General features: G+C 36.1%; 1 protein-coding gene across 1 annotated transcript in view; it reads right to left on the bottom strand.

Annotated features, from left to right (window-relative positions):
• The window catches only part of SFMBT1 (Scm like with four mbt domains 1), a 227,305-nt gene that overhangs the window by 64,947 nt on the left and 139,523 nt on the right, over positions 1-22,835 (bottom strand). Inside the window, 1 exon segment of the mRNA XM_074198215.1 lies at positions 13,512-13,665. Coding sequence (XP_074054316.1) covers positions 13,512-13,539 — 28 coding nt within the window. The 5' untranslated portion in view covers positions 13,540-13,665.

A 22,835-nucleotide genomic window follows, 5' to 3' on the forward strand; every position in this document is an offset into this window, starting at 1 on the left:
ACAAAAAAAAAACCCCTAAAAAAAAAAAAGAGGGCAGAGGGATTCTTCACTTGCAAGAGATGAGAGTAGACAAACTTAGCAAACAATTGCGATATTTTTAAAAAGGCTTAATCTGAAAATCCAGTATGAAACTGCCAAGAAGCACATGATGCATATTTATCATAAATATTTCTGATATTATCCCCACTAGGTAAAGTTCAGCATAAAGAGATCTCAGTGCACACAGCACAGTAATTTCTAGGTCTGGCTGAAAAATTTCTTATCTTCAAGATCCAAAACTAAAGCTGGTAGGATATTTGAAATCTTCTAATTTTATCTCCTACAGAAAACCAATAGGTTCTACACATTTCCCCACATATCTCCCATCTATTCTTTCCTTACCTTTCTGCAAAGTAGGCTTTAGTAACTACAGGGATTTTAATAGAATGGTTTTAAACTCATCCACATCTACAGAGGTACTATTAAATTAGTACTATCCAATTTTTATTTCTACCTAATTAAATACTTGGAAATTCACTACTTGAATAATTCAAAGAAACTCAGCGTTATGGTATTGTCATTAAAGAATATTTCAAAGGTGGAACTCTAATACATTTAATTTGAAATAGAATCAATGAAAGAGAATTCTAAATTGGGAGCACATTCAACAATGCCTCTATTCTACATTCCTGTTTTCAGGGGGATGAACATTCTTCAACTATACTAAAGCAACTTATACTGATAAATGAAAATGTATTTCAAAAAGTCTCCAATTTTTTAAAATACCTAATAATTAATTCACCCAGTCTCCAATTGACTTGATTTTTATTACATTTGTAATAATTCCTTATAAATTGTACCAGATTAAATTACCAAAAAGAAGATGTATTAATAATTAAACAATATGTATGCTTTCTAAGGCAGGTAGTTCTCATGTCTTAAAGTAGTTGCTACTTGGAGAGTTATGAAATGTTTTTGGATGCCATGAGAGGTCTGAAATAAAAGTCAGGAGACCTGGGTTCATAGCTTAGATAAGTACCATTAACTTGCTCTGTGAAACTACTCAGCCTTGGCTGCAAAGTATTACAACCAACTACCTATTATTACTGTTTTTAAAAACTGCAAGCACTATCCTTAGAGAAACATGTTTTCCAAAATGAAACTGAATAAACACATTAACATATACTTTTCACAACAATTGGTTTATCTCATCTGTGGGTTGAAAAAATAGGTTAAAAAAAACCACTTCTGTCACGAACGTCTATCTGAACCAAAACCAAAATCTTTAAATCTTTACATTTCATTCTGAAGTGAGTAAGATACACTTGAAATCCATTTCTACTGAATACAATAAAAAAGAACATATATTTCATATGGAAATATGGTTTCCACAATATACTTCATTCATTCATTAAGCATTTATTAAAGCACCTTCAATGGGACAGGCACAAAAATGAAACCACTTTTTTTTTTACACTCTATTGGGGGGGGGGAACAATACACCCATAAAAATACAAAATGCATACAAATGGATTTTCAGGGGGAAAACACTGACTCCTTGAAGGTAGGGTCACTTGAGCTGAGCTGTGAAGAAAGACTAAAAAGACTATTCAAAGAACCCGATGTAGAACCCATGGCATGAACACAAGAAGGTCATTGTGACTGCAACACAGGATGCAAGAAGGTTAGCAATACTCAATAGACCTGGAATTGCAGGCAGTCAAACAGAAGAGCTTGTATTTTATAATAATGGAAATTTCTTTACCAGGAAAGGAACACAACCAAAATGATGCTTTAGAGATAACAGTTTGGCATCTGGATAGAGAAGAACTGGAGGGGGAGAGACATTAGTTGAAAGGGGATGGGAGAAGAAGGATGGTTTAGAAGCTTCAGAAAAGAGTTTGAAACAGTTGCTAAGAGAAGGTGACTGAGAACCCATGAAAGGGTCTTTTTTTAAAATCTTCACTTTCAACTCTCTACATTATCAACAGATACACAGGGAATCACTCTCTCCTCCTTGATAATCTCTTATCTCCAGAATTTCAGGACACCACTGTCCTTTACATAGTTTGTTCTCTCCTCCAGTAGACTGTGAGCTCCTTGAGGGAAGGCACTGTTTTTTTGCCTCTGTATCCACAGGGTTTGGCACATGGTAGGAGCTTGATAAATATTCATGGAATGGTTGGTTTGAATGAATGAAGTAGATGGGATGGGAGTAAAGGCCATGGATATAAGACAAGGAAGGAACAAGGATAAGAACACTGAAAAAGCTGGACTAGTTCACTAAAAGTATACAGTGAGGCCAAAACATGAATGATGACACAAGAAATAAGGGAGAAAGAAAGAGGAACTGGAAGATCATGGCAGACAAGAGGTCTGGGACAGTTGTGAGAGGTGAAAGGCTAGGAGGCTGAGGTCAGGTAATGGAGGGAGAACACTTGTGGGAGAAGAGGGACAGTCAACTCATAGAAAGCAAGAAAACTGGAGTTCCCAGTGATAAGAAGGGACTGACATATAAGGAAGACTGAGTCACGCACTGAACTCCATGAGAAAAGAAAAAGAATGACTTTGGGGTGGGGGGTGCAAGTTGAAGCGGGGGGGGGGGGGGGGAGATGAGTATTACATCTGAATGCAGTAACTCCTAAAGAAAGAAGTACAACGTGATGGTTGTAGGGAGAAAGTCTAGAAGTCTTCCTGACCCGTTGGGTAAATAAGTAATAGCTGAAAGATGGCTTCTTAAAATCATCTAGGTACATGATGGAGGGAGGAAGAGGAAGAGGTGGTGGTGGTGGTGGTGGTGATATAACTGGTAGAGCTTTGGTTTAGGTATTAATTAGGTATTAATTAACCATATACACAGACACACCTCATTTGTGTCTCAACAAAGAGGTGCCATTCTTTCTGTTGATTCTTCACAAAAGCAAAATCTAACAGAATGATTTAGGTAATCCGAAAGAGTACAGTGTTTCTTACACATAGAAAACTTTTAAAAGGCATAACATTTGTTTCTAAACTAAGAATGTTTAAAATTAATCTGTTTCTACAAAGGTTAAAAATCCTATTATATGCCATATTTCATTTGGCCCTCATGATGATGTAGAGTAAGTGATGGAGTAGAATAAGTAATACAGGTAATATTATCTCAAGTTTTAGAGATGAGCAAACTAAGGACCAAAAAAGGGGTTATGTGACAACTAGTATCAGAGACTTTTAAAAAATGTTAGAATATAAACTGAGTTGCTTTGTAAAAGAAATTCATATCTACTTTTAGGAGAATACTGAGTGAATTAAGATTGATATTTAAAATTACTGTCTTTACCCTAGAATCATTTTTATGGGGCAATATTATTGTTTTCCTTATTTAAAATATTCTGCTAAAATACTATGACCAAGCAACTTACACAAAGAGTTCCAACTTTTCACTAAGGTATATCAATGACATAAAATTTTTCATTCTAAAGTTTGGACTACAGTAAAATTTAGAAGGGAATGGTGGAACAGAAGATAGGGTACTAGGTTTGGATTTCAGATTTTTACTAGTGGTAATGGGGAATTCACTTAACCTGTTTGTCTTAGTTTCCTCATCTATAAAATAGGAATAATAAAAGCACCTAATTTCCGGTGTTGTTTCAAGAATCATGAGATAATATCTGTAAAGCACTTAGCAAAGTGCTTGGCAGTAGTAAGTGCTATAGAAATGTGAGTTATTATTATTATTATTATTATTATTATTATTATTATTAGTTAGCATTTGAAGAAAGAAAAAATTTCACTAATAAGGCATTGGAATATTTTATTCACTTAATGTTCATGATTCTAAGTCACAATCTATTTCCTCCACTTCAGGATCAGTGTATTCAGGTTTAATAGTAATATTTAATCAGAATAAGAGAAATAGAGTGGTATGCTAATTCCTAATTAAAATACTGTGTAATATTAAATGGAAATTCTACTTGATAATTTTAAAGATAAGAATTGATCACATATTAAATCACAATCTTTTCTAAGTTTACTAATTAGAACTTTCTTTAGGGAACATTCCTAAACAATTTATACAAAAATAGATATATTCCAAAATTGGTATAAAGGGTTATCTGAAAACAAGCAGGGTTTAAAAAGTCAGTAACCTGGGGGCAGCTAGGTGGCGCAGTGGATAGAGCACTGGCCCTGGAGTCGGGAAAACCTGAGTTCAATTCTGGCCTCAGACACTCAATAATCACCTAGCTGTGTGACCTTGGCCAAGTCACTTAACCCCACTGCCTTGCAAAAAAACAAACAAACAAAAAAAAAGCCAAAAACCTGAGAATCTAGGAATCTATTGCTTCCTCCAAATTAATGCAAGACATTTTAATTTCCCAAACAAGTAACAGAAAATAGTCCACGTGGAAGATATAACCTACCTTTGTACAACTCCTAGAATTCAGGAAAAGTAATAAAGAAACATGTAAAATGTATAAAAGAGCTCTAGTATTAATTTGAATAAAGACTTCTAGTTATACTGTGTTAAAATCATTTGAGAAAGGATGGCTGGTCCAGGGAATTCAAAGAGTTCTTTAGGAAAAAAATAATTTATCTATTTTCTTCTTGCCTTTTAATTTTATCAATCACATTGGGTTGTCTCTTTCCTGATAGTAGATATAGCTTTAATTTTTTTTTAATTGGCATATTCTTCTAAGTGTTGTTTTTCTTTGAAGCAAATTCTTCATTTTCAAATAAGATGACCATGTTTGCAGAGTATGAGGATGTGAACTAGTCAGTAATCTTATATCACAAAAGAATCCATGCATTTGTCCCTTCAATAATCTCTCCCTGCTTCATCTTCCACCTCTCTTTCCCTAATGGCTCTACTCCCACTGCCTACAAACATTGCAAGTTCTTACTCAAACTTAAGAAAACTGTATTAGATTCCACTACTCCCTCTCAAGCTCAAGAAGTTGTCTCATAAGGAATGGTCAAAGGACCTGAAGGTGTTACAAAAGAAAACTTGTGTAAAATGAAAAGAATCAGACTTAGTTTGCTTGGTCACAGATCAGAAACTAGGATCAAAACAAAGAAAATAAAAATAGAAACTCATTCAACAAAAAAATTAAAACTCTCCCCAAAATCAAACTAATTAGCTCTTTGACTCCAACTCCTTATTTTCAATACACTCCTCTTAGTCAATTTACTTATCTTATCATTTCTATCTCTACAACATTCCTCCAGAAGCAGCATTAGAGGTGAAATCAATATATGGTATAGTAGGAAGAAGTAACTCAAGTCTCTGCCATGAAACTTCTCCAAGGAGATACAAGAAACACTGCAGATATAATCCTGATTAGGATGTTCAAGAAACAGTCAGGACACCCACTATTCTAACCCACACTGGCACAACAAGAAAGACATAGAAAGGTCCTGGGACATTGGGGGGGGCAGTTTGGGGGTACACATCAGAGCAAGAAGAGGTTCCACATCCAGCATGTATGGTGCAGGAATAGGTGTCAGTTGTCAGCTTTGTTGCCCACTACCCAGTTTCAGGGTAGAGAACCAAAAATGATAAAGGGAATGCTTTCAGAGAAGTCTAGAAAGTCTTGTTTGAATTGAAGCAGAATAAAGGGGGCAAAACCAAAAAAAACAACTTATACAGAGACAACTCTGAAACTCTGAAAAACTGAAACTCTGAAAGGCTCAGAAGATCTGATCAGCATAATGATCAACAATTCTCGAGGATTAATGATAAAGTATGTTACCATCTGCTGATAGACCATTCAGAATGAAAAATGAGACGCAGAAATTGTTGTTGTCACTGTTGTTGTTTTGGTGGTGGAGATATGGACAATACAGAAATTTTTTTGCTTGACTATGTGTTTATAATAGATTTTTCTTTCCCTTCTCATTTAGAGGGAAGGGCAGATTTTTTTGCTGATCAAAAAAGTAAAATTTAATTAAAAAAAAGAAAAATGAAATCCATCATTTTTTCATTACACTATAACCTATCTTTCCAATTTATTTCCAAATACTTCCATCATCACACACTCTTCATTTTAGCCAAAATGGCCTAGTAACCATTCTTTAATTTCAGCATTCCATCTTTTGGCTCCAAGCCTTCACTCAAGTTTCACCCAAGTTATTCCCCCAAGCTTAGAATATACTCCTTCACCTGCATCTCTCTGAAGCCTTAGCAACCTTCAGAATACAGCTCAAGCAAGCCTTGTAAAAATTCAAGTGCTAAGGTACTTCATATGAGAAGCTGTTTCCGATCTCTCCAGCTAGTAATGCCACCTCTCTTCAAATTTCCTGAATTTAATTATTTGTATGTAAGTTTTTTACCTCTAGGAAACTGTAAGCTACTTAAATATGTACATATTTATACCTGGAGAACAGGATCTATTTGTGAATTTGTATTTGTACCTAGCACAGTGTATAGTATGTAGCAAGTACTTAAAAAAATAATGAATAAATAAGACAACTGATTGATAAACCAAGATAATAAAGGAGGGCCTTGCCCTCCAAAAAGAAAAGAGGGAAGGAAATCAGAGATTCCCATTGGGAATGAGTGAGAAAAATGGGACCAGATAATGTTGGTACTTGAACACTTGACAGATTATTTGGTTTCTTAATCAGACAGGTATTCATAAGACACATGAGAGTCCTGAAAGCAGCAAGTGACAGGCTAAAACTAGTAATTTAGGAAGAAAAATTTTAAAAAACATCAAAAAAAAAAAAGGAAGAAAAATCTAATAGTGATATAGGGAGAAACCAATACCAAGTAGATTAGATAGGAGGCTAATGATGCAATAATCTAGTTGTGTAGAGATAATGACCTGAAAACAGAGTGACAGAATTAATATATGTGAGATTAGGAAGAGGACGTCAAGTCAACAATAATTTATTAAGCATTTATGAGGTGCCAGGTACTCTGATAAGCACTAAAACTTGAAAGAAAGGCAAAAGCAATCCTTGCCCTAAAGCAGCTCACATTCTAATGGGAGAAACATCTGTTGTGTACCCCAACTATCTGCTCAGTAGATGTGAGTTGATCTCAGAGTGGAAAGCACAAGCAACTGGGAAATCTGAGAAAAGACACATAAAGAAGATGGGACCTGAGCTGAGTCTTGAAGAAAGTTAGGGAAGTTAAGAGACAGAGGTATGGAGTGAGAGCATTTCAAGAATGAGGTACAGTCAGTGCAAAGGTATGAAGAGTGAAGAAGTGCAAGCAACAGCAAATCTACTAGTATTGATAGATTAGAGTAAATAAAAAGGTTTAAATAGTAAGAAAATTAGAAAAATTGAAAACAGCTAGGTTACAAAAGGATTTGAGTGACAGAGAATATACTGATCTTGGAAGTCATGGGAAACAAACGAAGCGTAGGCAAAGGGCATGGGAGCACAGAATACCTGCTTTAGCAGACCAATAGAGGAAGAACTGGATTGAGAAAAGAGTTAATTAGGAATTCAGGCAAAGGATGAGGATGTCCAGAACTAGGGTGGAGGCTATGTTAGTTGAGAGGAGAGGACATACATTCCATGGAAACCTATGGAACTTATGAGTTCCCATGGCAAGGAAGTATAGGGTAACTTCTGAACAAAGTGCAGGCAGTCTAGCTCCACAACACCTCCTCAAGCAAAAACCTAAATAGAATATCAGATGGCATGATCAAGAAATTCAACAAGAAACAATGAAAGGTACTTCTTCCAACTCAGAACTACACAAAACTTCAGCTGGCAGCCTATGGGCCACAGGAAAGGAGGGCTGCTGCCAAAGCTAGCATCAAGACAAACCAACAAGACAGAGGCCTCCCATAGAAACTACAGATTGTCCAGATATGTGTAACCCTCAAGGCTCTGTACTTGGAAGCAGTGAGAGAAAGGCCTCCCATGTAAAAGCCCTCAGATGATTAAAAAAAAAAATCCATATTTTCCATGGGGACTGGTAGCAACCTGAATGGTTGAGTGGTCTCAGCTGGAAAAGCCCAAGCTCAGGTCCCTCACACTTTGCCCTGAGAAACCACAGAGGACCCTGTAGAACCAAAAAGCAATGAACCTCAAAGACCCAGGGATGGAGGAGGGGATGACACCAAGAACAGAAGGGGAAGAGAAAGGAAAGAGAGATGGAATAACAACTACTACATATCCAGAAGTGTGCCAAGTGCTTTACAAACATTTCATTTGCTCTTCCAATCAATTCTGCCAGGCCTAGGGCTACTATTATCTCCATTTTACAACTGAAGAAACTGAGGCAAACACAAGCTCATTGACTTGTCCACAGTCACACATCAAGTGTCTGATGATGCAATGAAGCTTTGCTCCTGGGTGACTTAGCTATCTGGAGGTGAAGGTCAATGTAAGAATACAGCTGGCAAAAACGAGCTGAATGGTTGACCAGCCTTCCCTGGCACAAAGCCCCAATCTGAGAACTATGACTACAGTAATATAAGCAAGCAGAAGATATAAATGCCTATAAAGAATTATAACAGATCCAAAGTGCAAAGATTGCAAAGATGCAAAAATACAGCACAAAAGAAGAGAACAATTCCATAATAACTTCAAGGCCAGACTCAAGGAAAGAAAATTAATTTTCCACATAAATATCTAAAATGAAATAAAAAATGAAAAATGAAATCAAAGCTGTGAAGGAAAAGAATTTTAAAAAAGGATAAGCTGCTTAGAACAGAAAATGATAAACTTGCACAAGGAAAAGATCCAGATAGACCAAACAGAAATCAATGGCTCTGTGAAACATCAAGCAATATTAGAACAAAGCCAACAGAGTAAAAAATTTAAGAAAACAGAAGATATCTGATATCAAAGACTGACTTGGGGAAAAGAGCAAGGAAAGATAATTTAAGAACCTCTAGACTCTCAGCAAACTTTTTTAAAAGCCTGGATGCTATATTTCAACAAATGATAAATGAAACTGCTCAAAGGACAAAGAAAAATAAAGGGGTAGAATGATAACTTTACTGCAATGAAGGTCAAGTTGAGGTTGAATAGCATACATTTATAGCGGGACTAGCTGGCATGGTTTTGTCATTTTTATCTGGCTCCGCATCAATAGGAGTACATCAATAGAAGTGAAGAAAACAGATGGTAAATGTAAACTACAACTGGGATTTAGCAAGTTATGATTGGCAATAGAACAAAGGAGCAAGGAATTTCAGCAGAAGACAGTAGAGAGTTAAGTGGTTCACCAACAGGTAGAGGTAGAGAAGAGAGACTATGGTAGAAGAACGCAATATATATACAGGGGAGTCAGACTAGGAAAAAAGTGAGGGATGGAGAGATAGGTCATGGTGAGAATAAAAACAGGCTTAGGGCTTTCAGGGGGTGGAGCCAAGATGGCGACATGAAGGGATCAAGTCTTAGGAGCTCTCTGATAAAACTCATAAACTAAGGACTCTAACTAAACTTTCGAGAGACAGAACCCACAAAGGGACCCAGTGAGGCAGTTCTCCTACTCAAGGTAACGTGGAAAAGAGCAGAAAGGCTCTGCTCCCCGGGGTCGGAGGGGTGGCCAGCCGGAGGGGTGGCCCGCCAGAGCAAAAGAACTTCAGCCTCCCGGAGGCAGCCCCAGGACGCTGGAAGCCGTGGCTCACAGCAGCAGGGGTCTCCTGCACAAAGTGGGGGAACAGCGGGGTACCTCTGCCAGAGCCAGCATGTGGAGCCCAGCCCTCAGGGCACACAGCTAGCAGCTTTCCGCAGCCCAGACCCTCTGACCAGGAAACAGAAGCAGGCGGAGCTGGTAAGCAGGAGCCCCCAGGGCATGGGCCCATTGAGCTGAGGGAGGGGAGAGAAGAGAGAAACTGCAGAGCTCTGTCCTCTGCCCCTGGAGCCAGACTCTGGGGCTCTGACCACATTCAGATCCTGATCCCAGTCTAGGCCCCACCATAGAACAGCAGCGGCCCCGCCACCTCAGCCCCGTAGCAGAGGGGGGAGCTTATGGTCATTCACAGACCAGGAGGGAGGACAGAGCCTCACACACTGAGACCATTGTGGGAGTGTCCCAAAAGCTCAGGAAGCACCCCAAAAAACAGGCTTAGGCTGGGAAAATGAGCAAGCAAAGAAACAAGAGGAAGACCATTGAGAAATATTTTGCAAATGAGCCCAAGAAGGATCAAAATACTCAGTCTGAAGATGAGGAAGCACAAGCTCCTGCATCTGAAGACTCCAAGAAAAACAGAAATTGGGCTCAGGCTATGACAGAGCTCAAAAAAGACTTTGAAAATCAAACGAGGGAGTTGGAAGAAAAACTGAGAAAAGAAAGGAGAGAGATGCAGGTAAAACATGAAAATGAAGTCAGCAGCTTAGTCAAGGAAATCCAAAAAAATGCTGAAGAAAATAGCATGCTAAAAACCAGCTTAGGTCAAATGGATAAAACAGTTCAAAAAGTTATTGAGGAGAAGAATGCTTTAAAAAGCAAAATTGGCCAGATGGAAAAAGAGATAAGAAAACTCTCTGAGGAGAACAAATCCTTCAGACAGAGAATAGAATTCAGGGAGATTGATGAATTTACCAAAAATCAGGAATCAATACTTCAAAACCAAAAAAATGAAAAATTAGAAGAAAATTTGAAATATCTTATTGAAAAAAACAACTGATATAGAAAACAGACTTAGGAAAGATAATTTTAAAATTATTGGAATACCTGAAAGTCATGATCAGGAAGAGCCTTGACATCATTTTCAAAGAATTACTACAAGAAAATTGCCCTGATATTCTAGAAGCAGAGGGCAAAATAGAAATGGAGAGAATCCACCGATCCCCCTGAGAAAGAGATCCCAAAAAACCAACCCCCAGGAATATTATAGCCAAGTTCCAGAACTCCCAAGTCAAAGAGAAAATATTATAAGCAGCCAGAAGAACACAGTTCAAATATCGTGGAGCTGCAGTCAGGATCACACAGGACTTAGCAGCAACTACAATGGAAGATCGTAGGGCTTGGAATACAATATACCGGAAGGCAAAAGAGCTTAGAATGCAGCCAAGAATGAACTACCCAGCAAGGCTGAATGTCCTCTTCCAGGGAAAAAGATGGACTTTCAATGAACCAGGGGAATTTCAAATGTTCCTGTTGGAATGGCCAGAGCTGAACAGAAGGTTTGATCTTCAGATACAGGACTCAGGTGAAGCATGGAGATTGGAGGAGAGGGGAGAAATATGAGGGACTTAATGAGGATGATAGAAAAATGATACTGATAATATTCATATGAACCATCTCAGTTAATAGAGCAGGTAGAGGGAGCTTTTATAGTTGAAGCACAGGAGAAAGCTGAATTCGAAGATAAAATATGGTGTAAAAATGGAGTCAATAGGGAAAAAAGGGGAAATGGAATGGGAGGAAGAAAAAGGAGAGGGGGGAATAGTCCAAGATATTTCACATAATAAGATTTTTTTTTATTACAATGAGCTATTGCAATGATATGGAAGGGGGGAGGCAAGGGGGAATGAGGGAACCTTTGCTCTCATCACAGATGACTAGGAGAGGAAACAGCAGATATACACAATGGAGTATAGACATCTGGAGTAAGAAGGGGAGGGGCAGGGGGAAGGGGGGGATGTGAATAAAGGAGGAGAGGATGGACCATGGGGGGAGAGTGGTCAGATATAACACATTTTCTTTTTTACTTCTTGCAAGGGGCTGGGATTGGATGGCCTGCCCAGGACCATAGGGCCAGGTGGATTCTGGGCCTAAGGGGTGGTATCGGGGCTCAGGACCTCTTGGCCCCAGGACCAGGGATCTGTCTGCTGCGCCACTCAGCGACCCTACAGCAGAGTCAGAGTGAAAGGAGAGAGAAAATATAGTACATGGTAGTGGAGAAATAAGAAAGGAGGGAGTTGCAATCAGCAATGGCAACGTTGGAAAAATATGGAAGTGACTTTTGTGATGGACTTATCATAAAGAATGTGATCCACCCATGACAAAGACTGAAGCACATTTTTTGTTATTATTATTTGGGGGAGGGTGCAGGGCAAATGGGGCTGGGCAGCCTGCCTGGGGCCACATAGCAGGGTGATCTTTGGCTGTCTGGGGCCGGATTTGGACCCAGGTGCTCCTGGCTCAAGGGCCAATGCTCTGTCTGCCACCCAGCCACCCCTACTATTATTACTATTTTATTTTATTTTGGGTCTTTTTTTCTTCTTTCTGGTTTTTGCAGGGCAGTGGGGATCGGGTGGCTTGCATGTCACATGGCTGGGTGATTATTGGGTTTATGAGGCTGGATATGGACTCGGGTGCTTGTGGCTCCAGGGCCGGTGCTTCGTCCATTGCGCCACCTGGCCATACCTACAATTATTACTATTATTATTTTTTTAATTTTAATTTTTTTTCTCTCCCCTTTACTTTTTTCGCCCAAGCAAGTCTATCTATATTCATGGGGGGAGGGGCATTTTGTTTACTTGTAAACAAGAATATTTTATTAATGTAAAAAAAATTTGTATAAAATGAGGATAAAAATAAATTGAAAAAATAAATAAATTCTTTCATAAATTGGCCTCTTAAAATAAAAAATAAAAAAACAGGCTTAGGGGTCATAAGTCATGAGAAGATAAAATAATAAAAGACAACAATATGATAAAATAATTTTGTGAACACTGAATTAGAATGTCTATGAGTGATGTCAAGATCAAAAGCAAGATGGAATGAAGGAATACGTCATAGGATTTAGACAGAATAAGGGGGCTGGCTAGGTGGCATAATGGATAAAGCACTGGCCTTAGAGTCAGGAGTACTTGAGTTCAAATCATGTCTCAGACACTTAATAATTATCTAGCTGCGCGGCCTTGGGCAACTCACTTAACGCCATTTGCCTTGCAAAAACAAACAAACAAACAAACATAAACAGAATAAGGAACTGAGAAATTAGGGTATCTGAGGGAGCACCAAAGTAAGTCTTGAAATCCCTTAGTTGTAGGCAGGAGTAGGGGAAGATTGTAAACCAGACACTGAATTCTCACTGAGGAAGGAATAACTGGACTTGGTATCACTAGCTGAGAGATGACCAAAAACAGGCAGACATTCTAAATGATTAATTTAACTAGATCATGAAAGACAAACTGACATTAAAAACCTATAAGGATTCTCAGTACCAATTCAGACTGATATGAATAGTACTATAGTTTAATTGGCAGAGCAGAACTAAAACCCAGGTCTCTTGACTTCAATTCCAAGGCTTTCCCCAATACATACTGATTTGTATTATGTTACACTGGACAAAAGGGGAAAATAAGGTAAAATGACATACCTGCTATAGGTTGACTTGCTCTTATGCTCAAAAGATTTTCTATTTTCAAAGGAAAAAGAAATCTGATGCATATAAGTTTATCTTATTTCCAGTACATGACTGTTTCCATTGAACAAGTTTGTTTTGCCATTTGCCTTAAAATTACTATAATTAAAAGTGTTTCTGCTATACTGTTCTGACTCTTTTCATCTTCTTCACCATGTTATACAATAATTATATGCCAAAAGTCAGGGGATAAAAATTATACTGTACTAGCTAAGCTCTACTTGATCATAAAGAGAAAGTTCTTTAATAAAGTGCTGATATTAATACCTGTGTCAAGCTGCTGTTCTCCGTTCATTTCCACAGCACACAGCCTCCCTCAGGCACAGGGACAGAAAGTGTAAGACGCTGTCACCATCTGATCCTAATCTGTAGCTCTCTAGCTTCTGGTCAGCAGACATCCATATCGGTTTAAGTGAAAATGCTGAAAAACAAAAAAGTTTAACCAGATGAGGTCCCAAATCTGCTCTATCAGATAAGAATGAAAAAGCATTAAATAAGTTCCTATTTTGCACCAAAAAATTCTCTCTCTCTCTCTCTCTCTCTCTCTCTCTCTCTCTATCACACACATACACACACACACACACACATATCTATACATATCTATTTTTGTATACATAGATATGCTTTTACTGTATGCATAGGTAATCTGTGAGTCATCTGCATAAAGGTGAGAATTAAACCTCAAGTGCTGAGATCATAGAGAGATATTACTAAAGAAGAAGGCCTAAGACAGATCACTCTTAGGGTACCCCCATAGTTATAGAGAGAAATCATTTCATTCTCACAATCTGAGAACAATTAAGGTACAGTTGTTTATAATACATCTTTTCTTTAGGGAGTTTTATTATCATCAGGATCTGTTGGATCTCAGTTTTTGAAAAGATTTTTATATCAGATTACTGAGTATGGGATCTCTCCCCTCAATAGAGATATAAAGAATATATGCTGACAGAAAGTTTGCCTTTTTAAATATAATCAAATCTGCCAAACTAATAAATCAAACCTAAATTACAAATATATTTGAGCATTTAAAATCAATTCAGCAACAATAATCATGGTTCAAATTACAAATCAAGATCATCAATAACCTGTTTTTTACTCATTTTTCTTTCTGAAAATTTTTTTATTTTGTTGCTGTTCTAGAAGTAATATTTAAAGAATTCATTTAACAAGCAACCTCATCCATTTGTAAAACACCCAAGAACTATGAGAGGAAAAACTCAAATAGAAGCTACAAAGTTTATTCTAATCTGGAGACAAGGGGTGGTGGTGGCTCTCAAGCATTCATTCCATTTTTTAGTTTTAGGTTTGGTTTTTTTTTGCTGGTGATCTTGTTTCTAAGGTCACAACTGATCTGAATGAAAACTTTAGGAGAGGTCCTAATAAAGGCAGGAACTCCTGACAACAGCAAGAAGTCACCCCTTACTGATATGGGGAAGAACAGAGGGAAAAACTCTTCTCCCTCCCCTCCAAAAAAAAGGAACTAAATAATCAGAGGAGCTCAGGGGCATACAACTTTACAAACCTCAACAGTTCCTGAGAAGCAGAACAATAGTCAATGTTTTTAAGAACAACCCAGATACCTAATCTCAGTTGAATATGGATGATGATTCATTCAACAAGGTAGACAAGAAGCAGCCTTCAGAGAGTAGGCAAAGAGCAGTCAAAGTAACATAGGAAAGACGGGTGTGGAGGACTCAGATAATACCACTGGATTTAAGCAGTTAAGACATCACTGGTAACTTTTATGAGAAATTTTCATGGGAGTATTTGGCTAGATATAGTATGCTGAAAAGTGGTGTGTTGTAAAGGTAGAAGAGGAAGCAAATAGTTCTAAAAATATTTTTTTCTGTAAGTTTCACAATGAAAGATAAAAAGATATAGTATAAAACTTGAGAGGGGGGTAAGAAGGTTTTTGTGATTGTTTTAAGAATGAGATGTGGGCTTGTTTGTGGACAGTGAAGAAAAAGTCAATGGACAAGAAGAGAGACCAAGAAAGAAAGAAAAAAGGATGCAAGTAAGAGAAGGTATATCTTGAAAAAAGTCAATTAGACAATCAATAAATATTTATTAATGTTTAGTATGGGCCAGATCATCCCCTGGGACTTTAGTAAAGGAAGAGAGGCTTGGTGAGGGGTAGAACAGTTCTGATTGCTTTGGAAATTTTTTTTTTCTGAATTAAAAAAAAGCAACCTCTACCTCTACCTCATTTCCATATTCAAAGTAGAATAAAATAGACTATTACATGTGAAACCATAAATCACTATTTATTTTTAAAAAAACTGCTTGCTTGGTAAAAAACATTCTGAAGTAGAGTTGGGAGATAAAGAAAGTTATTATCCACATGATCTTGATTTTCTCAGTCAAATAGGAAGCAAGGTTAAGTAGAGAGAGGCAAGGGGCAGCTATGTGGCACAGTGGATAGAGCAATGGCCCTGGAGTCAGGAGTATCTGAGTTCAAATCCAGCCTCAGACACTTAATAATTACCTAGCTGTGTGGACTTGAAAACTTGAGAGAGAGAGAGAGAGAGAGAGAGAGAGGCAGGCAGAAATTATAACAGTGGCTTGAGGATGTAGAAAATTTGGAATAGCTTCTTTGGGGACTTTGATAGAGATGAATAAAAAGGATTTTAATGTAGCTATCAGGGTCCATTTAAGATGAGATCATGTGAATTTACAGCAGATCTAAGCAACACAGTTTTGAGACTTTTCCAGAAGAATTCAGTAGCTCAAAACAAAAAGGAAAAGACTAGGCCAATGAAGAAAATGATCCAGGGGAAAAGACTGGTGGCATACTGAAAAGATAAAGGATCAAGGAAGTCAAGGTGGAGGACAGTGTCTTGTTTAATCAATTAAATATAGGGTTAAGGCAGTGAAGAACAGAAAATGAGACAGAATGACAGAAAACAGATGATGGAGTTGGGAGAAAAGAGGAAAGTGAAAACAGAAAATTGTGAGCAGAAAGGAGAATTTCAGAGTTCACAATCTTGGAAAAATTTTGGATGATAGTGAATCTAAGATGTAATCATAATCTATGGGTGACTATATAAAGATGAAGATAATGGCAACTGAGAACATTAATGATCTAGGATGGCAGACTGTTCAAAGGATAAAAACTTGAAAAAAAAAGGTGAAAGTATTTTTTTGTTGTTATTCTGTTGCATAATTATTTTTTTAACTATAAAGAAGATCTAACCATCATTATGGCTATTACACATAAGGAAATGAAAAGCTTTATAAGTCACATAATAAATTCACAAAATTAAGTTTCATATACCAAGGCTAACTTTTCAATGTATTTCACATGTAATATTTTTTATATTATTTTATCTTTTCTAATTACATACTCATATGTAGTCTTGATAGTTTATCTACACAGATACTCAACACTTGGGCTTGGAATCAAAAAGACCTGAGTTCAACTCAAACCTCAGTCACTAGGTGCATGACCCTGAGCAAGTTAGTTAGCATAGTGTCAGGCGCAGAATAAGTGCTATATAAATGTTAAGATATTAGCTATTACTGTTCAAAGGATGAAAACTAAAAACTATTATAAAAATACTAATCATTCATAAGACCTACTAGGGTCTTAATATATTTTGTAAAAAGAATTTTTTTCCCCACAAGGGAGCTTCTAGGTCAAAACAAGTTCCCAGAAGAAACTCAGATTTTTTACAAGACTTAAATCTGAGATTATAATATTTCTCAAGCTCATACTAACAGCTGAGACTGTAAGCAATGAGACATCATTATCTTAATAGAAGCAAGAGAAGTAAACTGATGAAGCCATTCAGTTGTGAAACATCTGTTAGCTCTGTCTCTTTACTGCCAGGCTGTTTTGTCTTTTTTATGTAGTAAAATAACAAAAACAAAAACTCAGGAAAATATCCAGATCTGATTTATGGAAACTTAATTCACTTTCATTTATACCCTTTTATCAATTCACATAAAGCAGTTTTATTGTCTTCCTTTATTTCATACTGTTTCCAGCTCATTTTGATATTATACTTCCTCTTTTAGTGTCCAAAAAATGTTGTCTTATTTCTTTGATGAAATTCTTCTAAAATAATGCTAACTTGCCCAGTAAATGTTAGTTAAATGGATTTTTTACTTTTACAACTGATTATAGATATTGTCAAATAGTTAAAAGATTAACAACAATATTGATTTTGAATAAAGAAATGGGAGAAATACAAAGATGAATTGTAGTAACAAAGATACTTAAAAAGTAGAGCCAAACACCTAAAACAAAACTAGTGAAAAGAAAACAAGAAACCTAAATGAACATATCACATTTTAATATTCTAGCAGAGCCCCCTCCAAATAAACTCAATACATAATAATAAACAAATTGAGCAAATGTTCTCTTTCAGCTTTGGAGAATGTGTGTGTGTGTGTGTGTGTGTGTGTGTGTGTGTGTGTGTGTGTGTGTGTGTATGTGTTTAGATTTTTTCAAGGCAATGGGGTTAAGTGGCTTGCCCAAGGCCACACGGCTAAGTAATTAAGTGTTTGAGGCTCGATTTGAACATAGGTACTCCTGACTCCAAGTCCAGTGCTGTATTCACTGTGCCACCTAGCCACCCCAAGAATATATTTTATAGTGTTTTAATTATTTATTTAGCTGTATTTTTTAAAAGAATAAGATAAATTTAACAGAGTTTCAAAGTTGGTTTGTTTGTGTCTATCTCTAGACTTCCTTTAGTTCTCTACTATACATTTTTTAAATGATGCTCTTCTTTCTTTTCAATTTTTTTTGCTCATCACTATTACTATCAGCAACTCCTCTAATAACCTCCCCTCCCTCAAAAAAAGTAATCCTATGGAAAATGTTAAAAAATCATGTATAAAGAAAATCTCAATTGCAAAGCCACTTAATATTTTTATCACAGCAGCAAAATAGAAAAAACCTGCAAAAAAATCAGACGGTGGAGGAAGACTTCAAATACAGTAACAATGGTAATGGGAGGGAGTAAAAGTTCAACTTTTGTATTTTAGAAACCCCATCTTCTCAGAGAGAAAAGTGAAAGCAGACAGCACATAAATAAGTGGGAAAATAGAATACATAAGAACCTAGATGGGGACAAATAAGGAAAACAAAATAAATGAATGCATTTTCAGAAAAAGCACCTTAAGAGATTAGTTAGAATTTGGGGATAGAGGAGATTTTTGAATCATACTTTTTTCTGGGCAAGAAAATAAAAGGTCAAAAGATGGAAGAAATACAAAGAACAAGAAAGGAACCAGTTAAATAAATCAAAGTACATGGGATAGGTAAAAGAGAATAGATGGAAAAAACTGTGAATCAACTAGAATTGAATTAATATAAGCAAAACAAATTGCAGGGGACAACACAATTACTAAGAGTAAAAGAGTTTCAGTACAAAGAAAATTAATGAAAGAAATTACAAAACTTCAAAGTTATTATCTTAAATATTAATAGATTGAATAATCCAATAAAATGAAACAGAATGGCAGAAGAAATAACCAAAAAAAAAAAAAAAACAACCCACTACACACTACAACAACATCTAAAAAATAAGACACAGAATAAAAATGAAAAGAAACAAAATTTACAATCAGGTAATCCAAACATAAATTACAAAAATGTTAACAGACAAGGCAAAAAGAAAAATTCACAATGTCAAGAGAGATATGTTTTATTTGCTTAAAAGACAATGATAATATCATTCATTACTGGCTATATACATACTATATATATAATATATATATACACATATATATATGTATACACACACACACACATACATACAAAATAGCACTGCCACTAAGCTAAATTCATAAAGGAAAAGTTAACTGAATTTTAAGATATATAATGCTGTAAGAAATTTAAATTTTCCCCTCTCAAAATTAAATAAATCTTACAAAGATAAACAGTAAGAAAAGTAAAGAATTCAGCAAGCTAAGGCACATACCATCCATGCCTTATTAGGAATGGTAACAATAAAAATATATATATATATATATATATATATATATATATATACACATTTTTTCCTTATTATACCTTTTTTAAAAGCTCATATACTACAGATCATAAAAATGAACAACAAATGTAGAAAGACAGAAATATTAAATTAAATATTAAATATGATTTTGGCATAATTAAAATGATGAATGAAGGGAACAGGAGACATACATATATATGTGTGTGTATATATGGAAACGAAGTATAATAAATAAAAAGTGACTCAAAGGGAAAAATCATAGAAACAACTATGAGAAAGAAAAAATGATTAGACAACATATCAAAATTTGGGTGGATGAAGCTGAAGCAGTATTCAAAGAAAAAAAATTTATATCTGAAAAAAAAATCCCTTAGCAGCAGCAAAAGATCAACAACTTGAATATGCACATATATAGAAAATCAGCAAAGTAATAAACCTAAAAGTAATATAAAATAAATTCTGAAAATTAAAAGAGGAACAGATAAAATAGAAAACAAAAATAATTAGCAACAAATGTTAAAATTATGAATTGGGATTCTATAAAAGACAGTACTTTGCTAAACCTTTAGCAAACCTGATACCTAAAAAAGGGTCAAGAAATAAAATTACCAAACAAAATTCGGCACTAGCAAAAGAGAACTGTAAAAAAAAACTGATGATTTCATACAATATTGTGAAATATCCAAATTAACAAAACAAGGACTAGAGTTCTTAAACAAGTCAACTTAAGAAAGTGAAAGAGAGTAAGTCATAAAAGAACTCATAAAGAGGAAAGGGATGAGTAAAGAGCAATTATATACCAACTCAGTCTACAAAAACCATTCTCAACCATTGAAAAGAAAAAAGCACATTGCCAAAATACTTTATGAGACAAATGTGATCCTTAAAAAAAAAAGGGGGGGGGGGGGGGGATTACTAGGACAGCTAGGTAGTGCAGTAGATAAAGCACTGGCCTTGGAATCAGGAGAACCTGAGTTCAAATGCGACCTCAGACACTTAATAATTGCCTGGCTGTGTGACCTTGGGCAAGTCATTCTTAACCCCATTGCCTTAAATAATTTTTTTTAGGTTAAGTGGCTTGCCCAAGGCCACACACCTAGATAATTATTAAGTTGTCTGAGGTTACATTTGAATTCAGGTACTCCTGACTCCAGGGCTGGTGCTCTATCCACTGCAGCCACCTAGACGCCCCCAATAAAATTTCTTTTTAAAAAGGGAAGAATAAAGCAAAGAAAGACCTTCAGACCACCATCACTGTTGAAAAGTGAAGTAAAAATTGGAAATAAAATCCTAATCAAAAGACAATAGAAGGGGCAGAAAGTGGATAGAGCACCGGACCTGGAGTGAGGAGGACCTGAGCTCAAATCCAGCTTCAAACAATAATCACCCAGCCTTGCAATAAAAAAAAAATCAAAGACAATAGAAAATAGGCATGTTTTTTAATTACACTGGCCAAAATAGATTTGAGGAAACATAAGAGTGTATCAACATTAAGAAAAGAATATCATATTTAAAACAAAATAACAAAAATCGCATAATTATACCTGCACAAAGGCAGAAAATTCATTATGCCCCACCCCAAACTCATCTCTTTTTCCAAATTTCCTTATTACTATTAAGAATGCCAGTGTCTGGACTTGCTCATTCCATCAGTGCAACAATCAGGCACAATTTGGGGGTATCTGTGATGGAGAATATCATCTGTATGCAGAGAAAGAATTGTTGAGTTTGAACCAAGACCAAAGACTATTACCTTTAATTCAAAAATAAAAATCGTTATCTTATTATGTAATTTTGCTATCTCTTATACTTTATTTTTTTCCTTAAGGATATGATTTCTTTCTTATCACATTCAACTTAGACCAATGTATACCATGGAAGTAATGTAAAGACTAACAGACTGCCTTCTGTGGGGGGTGGGGTGGGGGGAGGGAAGCAATATTAGGGGGGAAATTTTAAAATTCAAAATAAATAAATTATTTTTTTAAAAAGAGTGCCAGTATCCTACTAGTCACCTAGTATGCATTTTCCTCAGTTCATTCATCACGTACTCTCCTCCTCCCCATATATCCAGTTAGTTGCCAAATCTTAACCATTTCTATCTCACATCTTTTTCATTTGCACAGCCAGCCACCCTTAATTCTGGCCTTCAACACCTTACACCCATATTGTTACAATAGCCTCCTCCATCAGTCTCCCCATCTAATGTACCTTCTACGCAGCTTTCAAAGTAATCTTCCTAAAGATCATGTCTGATTTTGTCATCCCCTAATTAAAAAACTCCAAGGGCTCCCTTATTACCATTAGGATCAAATAGCAATTTCTATGCTTAACATTTATAACCTTCACAGATTAGTCCCCTCCTATCTTTCCAGTCTTCTTATATATTAGTACCTCCCCAATACCCTCTAGAGTCTGGCTATACTTAGATGTTTGCTCTTCCTCACACCCTGTTACCTTACCACTGCTCTAGCTAGCTCTCCTATTCCTGAAATGCTTTCCCCATCATCTCAGTTCAAGCACTATCCTCTCTAAAAGATGTCTTTCCTGGTCACCTAAACTACTAGTGCCTTTCCCTCAAAGGTTACTTTGTATCCACTATGTATGTAAATTATACCTATCCATATATGTCTGTTTATATTCCTGGATGTCCCCATTAAAATATAAACTCTTAGAGGACCAATATTGTTTTATCATTTTCTTTGTATCCAGTTCCTAGCCATAATGCTTACTGCTTGTTGTTTGATCCTAATTTAGATGAATAACCTATAGATAGGATATAGCCAAGGAAATTTAAATTTTGTCTTAGAGGAAACTGATAGACATTTAATGGTAAAAGATAGAGATACTGAATTTTTGTTCATTGATAAAAATTTTACATAAAAAATAACAACTGCTGTATAGATTCGGACTGTAATTTAACAATGTATCTGGTTCTGTTTTGTAGAAGGACAGGATCAAAGCAGCACTATCCGATATATATATATATATATATATATATATATATATACACACACACACACACATATACACACACACATACACATATATACATATATACATACACATACTATATTTCCCCAAGTATAAAACACACCCTTTATTGGGGAAAATTTGGGTTCTAAAAACTGGGAGCATTTTATACAGTGATTGTAGATTTTACTTGCATTTTCCACTTTTTCCCCCACTTGCTGTCTTTGTGCTCATTGTTTTACATTTGTTAGTGGTGTAATAGGTGACATTTTGCCCTGTTCTGTCCAGAAATGTCCCAGAAAAGATTTTCGTACAATGCTAAATTCAAGTTCAAAGTGAACCAGTTAGAAAAAGTGAATGAAAATCATGCTGCTGAATATCAGTTTGGTCCTCCTCCAACTGAGAAATCTGAAACTGGCTATGGGAAGAAGAAACTTCCATGACAGAAGAGAGTCATGAGTGGCAAGTCAGCCAAATGGTCTGATTTGGAGAGGGAATTGAAGAGATGGATTGAAAAGCTAGGGCAATTGGAATTCCTGTGTCCACAAAGATGGTTCAGCAGGAAGCCAGAAGAATTGCTGATGGAAAAGAAGTGACTGATTTCAAAGGAGGATATAATTGGTGCTTCAGGTTCATGAAACAGAATAGACTA

Source organism: Macrotis lagotis, chromosome 8 (assembly GCF_037893015.1).
Source record: "Macrotis lagotis isolate mMagLag1 chromosome 8, bilby.v1.9.chrom.fasta, whole genome shotgun sequence".
Lineage (NCBI taxonomy): Eukaryota > Metazoa > Chordata > Mammalia > Peramelemorphia > Peramelidae > Macrotis > Macrotis lagotis.